Consider the following 11,631-nt stretch of genomic DNA (forward strand, 5'->3'; position numbering starts at 1 on the left):
TATATAGTTGGTATATAGGGCGGGGGATATAGATGACTCGATCTTCTTGTTAAAAATTAAATGCTGACTTTCATGTCGAAGAAAGTTTCATTTTGCAGGGGGTGTTATCATCCATATAAAGTTATACCCTTTAGAGTTTCTTATTGACTCACTGATTCTTCATTCCGACTGCATAGATTTATTATTAAGAGTTTTAGAATTGCTGTAAAAACATGAAGAATGTGCAGATATCGCTAAAATGTGTACAGCTCACAGCAAGACCTAGGAGTTCTGTTATAAAATTTCTTATAAAATGATGAGCTTTTTAAACATGGGTCTTGATTCAATGTTGACATTTCTCTACAACTCAACTAAAGGGAAAATGCAGTTATGCAGTACAGATGAACTGAGAATATGGCTGTCATTTTTAAATAGTAAAACGTTAAATGTTGTCTTTAGATCTCCCATCAGTTCATACAGTTTCCTATAAAGCCACGCTGCCTCTAGGCTATAATGTTAGTTTACTAATGAATTAGTATGAAGATGTGTAAATTAGTACTTGAGTGAAATGTAAATAAAATTCAATTCCACCTTTTAATTGAATTCACAAGGTCGACCCTCGATGAGCTCTTATTAAAATTATTTCAGTTTCTTTCAGCAGATTCATGAAATGGTTTTTAAAAGAAGAAATTCTTGGCTAGGAATTTTAATGACAATTGTAAGTGGCAAGATTGTTTTGGTGAATATTGCTTCGGAGTTATATTCTGTCTTTATCATTCCTTCATTGTCAAGCTAAAATCTTCCTTGAGCACAGAACATGAAGTCATATCAAGAGCAAGTAATAAATAGTCATAAGTTAATTATTCATGGTTAATAATAAACATGTTATTATCACAGGAAGAGACTGTATTTGTTCTGGTTTTAGCATAGGTCCCAAGTTTCCAGCTTCCAAATGCTGGTCCATTTCTGAAGTGATGTTGAAGGCTGAGGCCGCCTAGTGGCTGATTGATGCCAAGGGGGTAGGGTGCGGCAGGGGGTATCCCCCTCCCGTCAGGGGGTCTGGGGGTCTCCCCCAGAATTATTTTATATATATATATATATATATATATATATATATATATATATATATATAAAATATGGCATTGAAATATGCAATTTCCAAGCATTTCAGCTTATTTTTATGACATTTATATTGGTATCAAAACTTGCAAGTGGATGGTGTATCTGCTGACAGTTAATAAAAGCACATATTTAGCATCTGACAGCACTGATCAGTGTTTATTTTGACGGGGCAACAACCTTGACATTTGATAAATCGCACATTAGATCATGACAGACATTAGGCTATTATAGGCCTACACTAGAGTCTATCACATGCTAGTGCTGTAGTACTTGAGACCGGTCTTGGTCTCGAGACTGGTCTCGAGACCACTTTTTAAAGGTCTCGGTCTCATCTCAGAATCGACCACATATTTACTCGGTCTTGTTTCGGTCTCAGACATAGAGACTTGGGATTTCATTTCAAGACCACAACTGCAGGAGTTCACTAAATTGCCTATGGATTGTCTGATTTATTTGTTAACATAATTACTGTGGTTGAATGTAAAACTTTCTGCTTCAAACACAACCAATAACGTGACTCCTTTGCTGATTCGAAATTTTCATTACTGTTAACGGCCTTCACCTCTCCCCCCACTTCACACCCACTCATCTGGTCTTGACTTGGTCTGAACCCCTCAAAGTCTGGTCTTGTCTCAACCTTGATACACTCTAGTCTTGGTTATGACTTGGTCCAAGTCTTGACTACAACACTATCAGATGCAGATCTAGATTTTAGATACATTAAACTGGGATATTTCCAACATATGGCTCTCTTTACAAACCAGTAATATAAAGGGAAATTTAAGCATTAGGCTTAGATCTTGTAAATAAATAATTAAAAATATTGTATAGTCACTGTGCAGAAAGCTTTGCCTGGCTGATCTTTCACAAGCTGTATACATGGAATGCAAAAGACCACTCTTTATTGAATTTTGTTTTAGAATACACAGTTTATTTTCTTTAATATACTTGTAAGTGGTCCATCATAATCTGACATGATTACACACAAATGGCAGATCATGCGTAGGAGGTATAAATTATGTATGGTAGAGATCAATAATGGGCGGCACGGTGGTGTAGTGGTTAGCGCTGTCGCCTCACAGCAAGAAGGTCCTGGGTTCGAGCCCCAGGGCCGGCGAGGGCCTTTCTGTGCAGAGTTTGCATGTTGTCCGCGTGGGTTTCCTCTGGGTGCTCCGGTTTCCCCCACAGTCCAAAGACATGCAGGTTAGGTTAACTGGTGACTCTAAATTGACCGTAGGTGTGAATGTGAGTGTGAATGGTTGTCTGTGTCTATGTGTCAGCCCTGTGATGACCTGGCGACTTGTCCAGGGTGTACCCCGCCTTTCGCCCGTAGTCAGCTGGGATAGGCTCCAGCTTGCCTGCGACCCTGTAGAAGGATAAAGCGGCTAGAGATAATGAGATGAGATGAGAGATCAATAATTATAAAGATGAACTTAAATATGTACATGCATGCAATGACAGCAGTGGTCATATGTCTGTAGGCTTGTAAACTCTCAGGCCCTGTTAAAGCAATCAGAAAATCTCAGCATGTGAAATATCAAAAAGCAATTTTGGAAGTGGTCGAGTAGTCACTGTTGTGAATGAAAAGACCAGATTTAATTCGTCACTTGTCAGCATGACCAGCAGAGGTTCCCATTCAACTATAGTGGTGTAACACTGTACACTGTAACCCCATACATACCAGAAGATGTACAAGCCCTATACCTGTGTGTGTGTGTGTGTGTGTGTACGTACACATGTACTTGATTTTAAGCCTCAGTCATAACCGGCTGTACGTGCTCCTACGGCCGGTCTACGTGCAAAAAACGCAAGAAACGCATGGAGGGCGCGCGTGAAACGCACGGAGGGCGCGCGTATGACGTGCTGATTTTCGAGCCGTAGACCGGCCGCAGACCGGCCGCAGAGGTTCTTTGTCAAACTTAGGGCCAACGTGCGTCTTTCTCCATGAACAAAAAAAACCGCAGCGATTTGGGAAACAGCAAAAATCACAAGGCCAAAAAATCGTACGTCCGGTTGTGACCTAGGCTTTAATAAGCTGTACAAGCTTATTGACAGGGCCTGAGAGTTTACAAGCCTACAGACTTATGACAGCTGCTGTCATTGCATGCACACAGTCCAAAAATACTTATCGGCAAGTTTATGCTTAGAATATGTACATGTTTAGGCATTACCTAAAAGTGGAGCTCCCGAAGAGTGTAAAATGCGTTGGTAAATAATCCTACATTATTTTAAAAAAAAAAAGAAAATTAAAAATAAATGCTGGATAAAAACCTATCTATCTTATGTAAATTAAGATACAAATTTCGTTGTCCGGTGGTCAAGTGTTTGAGGTACGTTGCCTTACACTTAGGATCGGGTTCCCTATAGCCACAAAAGCCGTCAAAAATCAGATCGATACGTTACCATATTCTCAGTTTCGCTTCACACGCAGGAAGCTCGGCTATAAATCCTGACAGATCATGGATATTACTCTACTCTAGATTTTTCTGATGCACGTTTTTTCATGTCTTGGCGGGTCAGCTGGTTTGGATATTATATTGCGGATCTGATGCGCCAGATATGGGTCACATGGGAGGTCTGCTTTAGTGCATTATACTGGAAGCCTGTGGTTAATTACATAGGTGAAATAGTATTTGTACAGCAGCAAATCAAAATTTGGAACAACTCAAACCAAAACTAAACCAATTCAGTATAAATGATGAGATTTATATAAATCTATATAAATAAATGATATTTCAATATAAATGAAGATTCAAGAATATCTTAGATTTAAACTTGGTCACATTTAATGCATGTTAAAAAGTAAGAACTGCTTTATACTATATTATATATTTGATTGATTGGTGATTTTACAGAGATGGTACGAACCTAGTGGACTTCACCTATGTGGAGAATGTAGTCCATGGTCACATCCTAGCTGCTGAGCATCTGAAACCAGACTCCCCACTTTGTGGAAAGGTGTGTATGGGTTTGTAAATATAGTATGTGTATCATTAACTAGGCAGGGACAATGAAAGGTTTGGCTCCAGAAGAGTACAATTCTTTGTTTAATTTACAACCCAAATTCCAAAAAAGTTGGGACACTGTGTAAAATGTAACTAAAAACAGAATGCGATGATTATCAAATCATGGAAACCCTATATTTAATTGAAAAACAAGAGTGAATGTTGAAATTGTATTTATTTATTATTTTTTAAAAATATGCTCATTTTGGGGCGGCACGGTGGTGTAGTGGTTAGCGCTGTCGCCTCACAGCAAGAAGGTCCGGGTTCGAGCCCCGTGGCCGGCGAGGGCCTTTCTGTGCAGAGTTTGCATGTTGTCCACGTGGGTTTCCTCCGGGTGCTCCGGTTTCCCCCACAGTCCAAAGACATGCAGGTTAGGTTAACTGGTGGCTCTAGATTGATCATAGGTGTGAATGGTTGTCTGTGTCTATGTGTCAGCCCTGTGATGACCTGGTGACTTGTCCAGGGTGTACCCTGCCTTTCGCCCGTAGTCAGCTGGGATAGGCTCCAGCTTGCCTGCAACCCTGTAGAACAGGATAAAGCGGCTAGAGATAATGAGATGAGATGCTCATTTTGAATTTGATGCCAGCAACACATTTCAAAAAGTTGGGACAGGGGCATGTTTACCACTGTGTTGCATCATCTCTACTTTTATAAAAAAACAAAGCTGTGAATGTTTGGGAACTGAGGAGACCAACTGCTTTCGTTTTGAAAAAGAAATGTTGTCCCATTCTTGTCTGATATACAATTTCAGTTGCTCAACAGTTCGGGGTCTCCTTTGTCATATGTTGTGGAAATGAGTTATTAGCTTAAAGAAATATGGATGTAGAAGATTAGTGGGATTACTGTCACCAAATTGACCAAATAATAAAATGCAGAATGAAAACATCTTTGGCCAAGATGTAGTTTGGCTTGTGCAGTTTTTAATTGGGTTGAAATTTGGTGTCATATTGAGGACATTGTTTTGCTATTACTGCTTCTTTCCTGTAGAGAAGAGTCATTGATATTTTGGAGTATAATTACAACAGATTTTTTTTAAAGACTGCACTTTTAAATTGAGGCTCTATTTCGCATTCATTGCAAAAAAAAAAAAGTAGTACTGTATAAAATGGTATATTTTTGCATGATTTACTCTTCCCCAGATTGTTAGCATGGTAACAGTGCATTTGCTTATATATCTCATCATTCCACAGGCATACCACATCACCAACGACGAGCCAATCTGCTTTTGGGATTTCATGTCCCAGGTACTAGTTGGTTTAGGCTACGATGCCCCTCGCTACCACCTGCCCTACACTCTTGTTTATGGAATAGCCATGCTGCTGTGGCTGATTACCGTTCTGCTGCGTCCCCTGGTGGACATCAAGCCCACCTTCACCCCCATGCGTGTGGCACTGGCTGGCACCCATCACTACTACAGCTGTTCCCGTGCCAAGCAGGACATGGGCTATGAGCCAGTGGTGAGGCTGCAAGACGCCATAGCTCGAACAGTGGCCAGCTACCCACACCTGAAAAGAAGAGGCTAATGTTTTATTGAAGCTGTATCATGTGGACCATGTGTGGATCAGATTTTGGTTATGCTGATTTCTGTGGATGAAAAAGAACTAGTTTAAACATGAAAAAAGTAACTTCTAGTTTCAGCTCATGTCAGGAAATGCCGCACAAGGTTTTATAACAGTGTAGAGACCTTTTTTAAAGAACAGTCATACTGAAAAGGTATTATTTTTGTATGACAGCACATTCCAACGCTAACTATTTTTGACATGTTGTACTTTTTATCTGTTTATAGTTATATTTAATAATTTACTAAAATCAAGCCTGATATAAATATAAACCAGTGACTGAATTACAGCTGACATTATTGCCAGAACTATTGTCATAGAATTCTACCTCTTTGTATGACACTTGATTCTAGATTAATTTATTCATGTTTATGTTCCCTGGAGTCAAATTCATCAAGCAGAATGGAGAATTTAATGCCCATCTTAAGTACTTTCTTGTGTGTACACATCTTCCAGGATTCACAGAAGTCTAAGACAACAAAAAAATTGAAAATGCATCTTTCGTTTTCCAAAATTATTTGTGAACCAAGTTATTGACTTGGAAAATCCCTGGTATTTCTCAGTGTTCATAGCACAGTATTGTTGAATGTTCAAATCTGATTGGGAAGAAAGTGTTGATTTTAATTTTCTTTAACAGCAGCTCTGATGGTAGTTCCAGCTGCAAGGCAAATCACAGGTTTATATTAATACACTCATTCTACAACCCCGATTCCAAAAAAGTTGGGACAAAGTACAAATTGTAAATAAAAACGGAATGCAATAATTTACAAATCTCAAAAACTGATATTGTATTCACAATAGAACATAGACAACATATCAAATGTCGAAAGTGAGACAGTTTGAAATTTCATGCCAAATATTGGCTCATTTGAAATTTCATGAGAGCAACACATCTCAAAAAAGTTGGGACAGGGGCAATAAGTGGCTGGAAAAGTTAAAGGTACAAAAAAGGAACAGCTGGAGGACCAAATTGCAACTCATTAGGTCAATTGGCAATAGGTCATTAACATGACTGGGTATAAAAAGAGCATCTTGGAGTGGTAGCGGCTCTCAGAAGTAAAGATGGGAAGAGGATCACCAATCCCCCTAATTCTGTGCTGACAAATAGTGGAGCAATATCAGAAAGGAGTTTGACAGTGTAAAATTGCAGAGTTTGAACATATCATCTACAGTGCATAATATCATCAAAAGATTTAGAGACTCTGGAAGAATCTCTGTGTGTAAGGGTCAAGGCCGGAAAACCATACTGGGTGGCCGTGATCTTCGGGCCCTTAGACGGCACTGCATCACATACAGGCATGCTTCTGTATTGGAAATCACAAAATGGGCTCAGGAATATTTCCAGAGAACATTATCTGTGAACACAATTCACCGTGCCATCCGCCATTGCCAGCTAAAACTCTATAGTTCAAAGAAGAAGCCGTATCTAAACATGATCCAAAAGCACAGATGTCTTCTCTGGGCCAAGGCTCATTTAAAATGGACTGTGGCAAAGTGGAAAACTGTTCTGTGGTCAGACGAATCAAAATTTGAAGTTCTTTATGGAAATCAGGGACGCCGTGTCATTCGGACTAAAGAGGAGAAGGACGACCCAAGTTGTTATCAGCGCTCAGTTCAGAAGCCTGCATCTCTGATGGTATGGGGTTGCATTAGTGCGTGTGGCATGGGCAGCTTACACATCTGGAAAGACACCATCAATGCTGAAAGGTATATCCAGGTTCTAGAGCAACATATGCTCCCATCCAGACGACGTCTCTTTCAGGGAAGACCTTGCATTTTCCAACATGACAATGCCAAACCACATACTGCATCAATTACAGCATCATGGCTGCGTAGAAGAAGGGTCCGGGTACTGAACTGGCCAGCCTGCAGTCCAGATCTTTCACCCATAGAAAACATTTGGCGCATCATAAAATGGAAGATATGACAAAAAAGACCCAAAACAGTTGAGCAACTAGAATCCTACATTAGACAAGAATGGGTTAACATTCCTGTCCCTAAACTTGAGCAACTTGTCTCTTCAGTCCCCAGACGTTTACAGACTGTTGTAAAGAGAAAAGGGGATGTCTCACAGTGGTAAACATGGCCTTGTCCCAACTTTTTTGAGATGTGGTGTTGTCATGAAATTTAAAATCACCTAATTTTTCTCTTTAAATTATACATTTTCTCAGTTTAAACATTTGATATGTCATCTATGTTCTATTCTGAATAAAATATGGAATTTTGAAACTTCCACATCATTGTATTCCGTTTTTATTTACAATTTGTACTTTGTCCCAACTTTTTGGAATCGGGGTTGTAATACATTATAGTTTCTATAGTAACAACTCATTCATCTCATTATCTCTAGCCGCTTTATCCTTCTACAGGGTCGCAGGCAAGCTGGAGCCTATCCCAGCTGACTACGGGCGAAAGGCGGGGTACACCCTGGACAAGTCGCCAGGTCATCACAGGGCTGACACATAGACACAGACAACCATTCACACTCACATTCACACCTACGGTCAATTTAGAGTCATCAGTTAACCTAACCTGCATGTCTTTGGACTGTGGGGGAAACCGGAGCACCCGGAGGAAACCCACACGGACACGGGGAGAACATGCAAACTCCGCACAGAAAGGCCCTCGCCGGCCACGGGGCTCGAACCCGGACCTTCTTGCTGTGAGGCGACAGCGCTAACCACTACACCACCGTGCTGCCCACAACTCATTCATATTTTTATTAAAGGATTAAAAAGTGTAATTGCTGAAATGGTGATGCTTTCTATGAGGAGGCATTTTGAGAAGGAGTCTCCTGTGTCAGTGTTTGCCATGTCAGAAAGTTTAAAGTTACATTTTCACCTCATTTACAAAGTCTTCAGTTTCTTGGCATCATGGATAAGAACCTATGATCTTTGTTATTTTTTTACTTAATAGTTTCAAGAATGGAAAAAGAGAGCCTGATTGGGGAATAACTGTTTATAGTTGCTATAATGTATAAAGTGATAACAGGAGCTAAATTGTCTTGCAGATGTTCCACAGCATAGAATGCAAGTATTATATACAGATAAAAACTATAACGTGTTCTTCAATAAATAGAAATTTGTTATTGTTGGTAAATTACTGTGGCATAAGAACAATAAAACACTTTAGGACATGTTGTTGTTGATTATTTTCTTCTTACAGCATGTTTTATCATGTTTTATCCCTTCCTTAATATGGTAAAAAGCACATCATACCTTTTTCATACCTTTCCCAGTGATCCTATTCCTTTGACCAGTGCAGATGTGGAATCATGAAGTTGATGCTGTATATTTCCTTGAGGGAGCTTAATACACTCTACTTTTAATATGAGCAGTTGACATTTTGTTAGATATTTGTTCATAAAATATCTCATCTCATTATCTCTAGCCGCTTTATCCTGTTCTACAGGGTCGCAGGCAAGCTGGAGCCTATCCCAGCTGACTACGGGCGAAAGGCAGGGTACACCCTGGACAAGTCGCCAGGTCATCGCAGGGCTGACACATAGACACAGACAACCATTCACACTGACATTCACACCTACGGTCAATTTAGAGTCACCACTTAACCTAACCTGCATGTCTTTAGACTGTGGGGGAAACCGGAGCACCTGGAGGAAACCCATGGGGAGAACATGCAAACTCCACAGAGAAAGGCCCTCGCCGGCCACGGGGCTCGAACCCGGACCTTCTTGCTGTGAGGCGACAGCGCTAACCATTACACCACCGTGCCGCCTAAATAAAATATATAGTTGTCATATTTAAATAATATTGGCTGGCACTGAGTGGTGTATCAGATATATTCCATTCAGCTAGCGTGATATTGAATGAGTCATAGACGAGTTCAATATCATGCTAGCTGGATGGAATATATTTGATATACCACGAAAAAAAGCCAGCCAATATTATTGGCTCAGCCTTTGGCTGAAGCCTATAGAGGCACCTGTCTGTATATGTGTATGTTTAACCGAGTTTGAGCGTGTTTAAGAATGTAATTGGCATGCCAGCCTCAGGTAGCGATTCCACAGTTGCAGTGTTTCGCCACTGTGTACTGACTATATAAGTGCCATATTACACAACCTCAGTTCACGATGTAATCCTCTGTGGCCGAACTGTCTAGAGTGCTGTCCAGGAAAGGAACATATTTTACAATGTCTCTTTGAATCCTGGCATTGATGTATTTCTGAGTGGGCTATTTTTTTCTATTTATGTACCATAGCTTCTAACTCCCAATCAGACAAAGGCTGAGCTCAGACCTGCACAGATCTCTAGTTATTATTATACACGCACATTCCTTTTGGGCGTTCAACGCATCTTTTTCTTTCAAAATCTTCTGTATTTAACGAAGCAAACCTGGTGGCCATGTTTGTTTACAAATGGTCACAGTCGCTTGCTAGCGATGAAGTTTTACGTCTCATGTTGTCTTGACAACTATGCAATATCGTAACCCATATTCAATGCTCATTCTCCACTAGGTAGAGTGACGTAATACATGTAGGATAAGCAATATGCTAATGATATTGCATGCTATCAAACCAAATGAATGAAATGCGCTAGAAGGGAATAGAATACATGTTTTAATTCCATTGAAAAAGTGTCCTGTATGTATAATAATTCCTTTTATTTTTGCTGCTAACTGAAAAATCTTCTAAATATAGGAGTGGAAGTATTAAGATATGGGTCCGCTGTGTTTACACTACAGGCTGTGTATTAATTGCTTTTCATACCTCTTCTTATAGTTGACTGATTTACCTTGGGCCTCTGAGCAGGTTTTCTTTTTTTTTTTTTGGCAACTTGTCCAATTGCTGCTTCCTTGAAATACACTGAAAGATCTGAATCTTTCATGATAAATGAGGTTATAGAATGTTCAAGATGCTAGGGATGGGCAAATACTCTTCGTTTTCATGCCTGTATATGTGTGTCATAAGTGTTGCACAACACAGTACAGGTTCCTGGCCCACGCCCTCAGTCACAAAGTCATCAATCCTTTCACCTTGTTCACTGTCCTTGTTCATACCGTACATCACAATGTCCCTTTTGGCACTTGCACAGCTTTTCATGTTACACATTTCTGCCATTCCTCTTCTTGGAGTGGTTGTGGGGGGTGGGGGGTCATCAATGAGATACCTGACATTCTTGTAAATATTAATAGTTTATCAGCGGCCCAGGCTGTCTGACCTGTTTGAAGGTGGTAGGCCGAGCGAAACCCGCCTACTGTGTATCTGAGTGCCGACATCTTAATGAATTCCAGAAAGCTGCCTTTTGCCTTGAACTGGGAAAGAATTCAGTGCCATAAAGGTGTGTCTTCATTCTTGTAGTCACACCTCTTCTCTCAGTGTTGTGTTGCCACTGACAACTTAGTATGTTACACACTTGTACAACTTAGTGTGTAAATTTAACTGTTGTCACTTTTCTTTTGCGAGCCACTCAGCAGATCTTTCTGTCATAAATATGACAACTTGCATTCTAACTAGGGTTGCTGATTTACAGTTCTGCCAACAGTCTATCTATCAAACTATCTCCATATTGTGAGCATTAATTAGCATGTTGCTCTATTCCCATGTGGATGTGTCCTAATTAAGACGATGCACACTATGTGCAATGAGCTTAACAGAGCTCACTGGATTCCCACAGGAGCCAAAACTCTTCCTGAACCTGAATACTATTCTTGCAAAATATATATCTGTTATCTTGTTCTGAGTGGAATCTGTGTTATCTCTGTTGACTACCAACATGTGTATCACAATCACCTTTTTGATTTGATCTGAGCAGTGACAAATGTGTTTCACATGAAAAAAATAATCTAAAGTCGGTAAATAAACATTGCTCCTTTTCTTGTGTTCTACAGAACACACACGCATGCCCACACACACAAATATATATGCATACACATCCACACCCAGATTTTGGCGGCCAGGCTACTCAAACTGGCTGGGCTTGTCAGTTGTGCCAACGCCCGGATCTACT

General features: G+C 40.1%; 1 protein-coding gene across 1 annotated transcript in view; it reads left to right on the top strand.

Annotated features, from left to right (window-relative positions):
• The window catches only part of nsdhl (NAD(P) dependent steroid dehydrogenase-like), a 33,234-nt gene extending 27,421 nt beyond the window's left edge, over window positions 1-5,813 (top strand). The window contains exons 6-7 of the mRNA XM_060927477.1: window positions 3,957-4,059; window positions 5,297-5,813. Coding sequence (XP_060783460.1) covers window positions 3,957-4,059; window positions 5,297-5,629 — 436 coding nt within the window. The 3' untranslated portion in view covers window positions 5,630-5,813. The remainder of the gene's footprint in view (window positions 1-3,956; window positions 4,060-5,296) is intronic.
• Window positions 5,814-11,631: the final 5,818 nt, after the last annotated feature.

The sequence above is a fragment of the Neoarius graeffei genome, chromosome 8, assembly GCF_027579695.1.
Source record: "Neoarius graeffei isolate fNeoGra1 chromosome 8, fNeoGra1.pri, whole genome shotgun sequence".
NCBI lineage: Eukaryota > Metazoa > Chordata > Actinopteri > Siluriformes > Ariidae > Neoarius > Neoarius graeffei.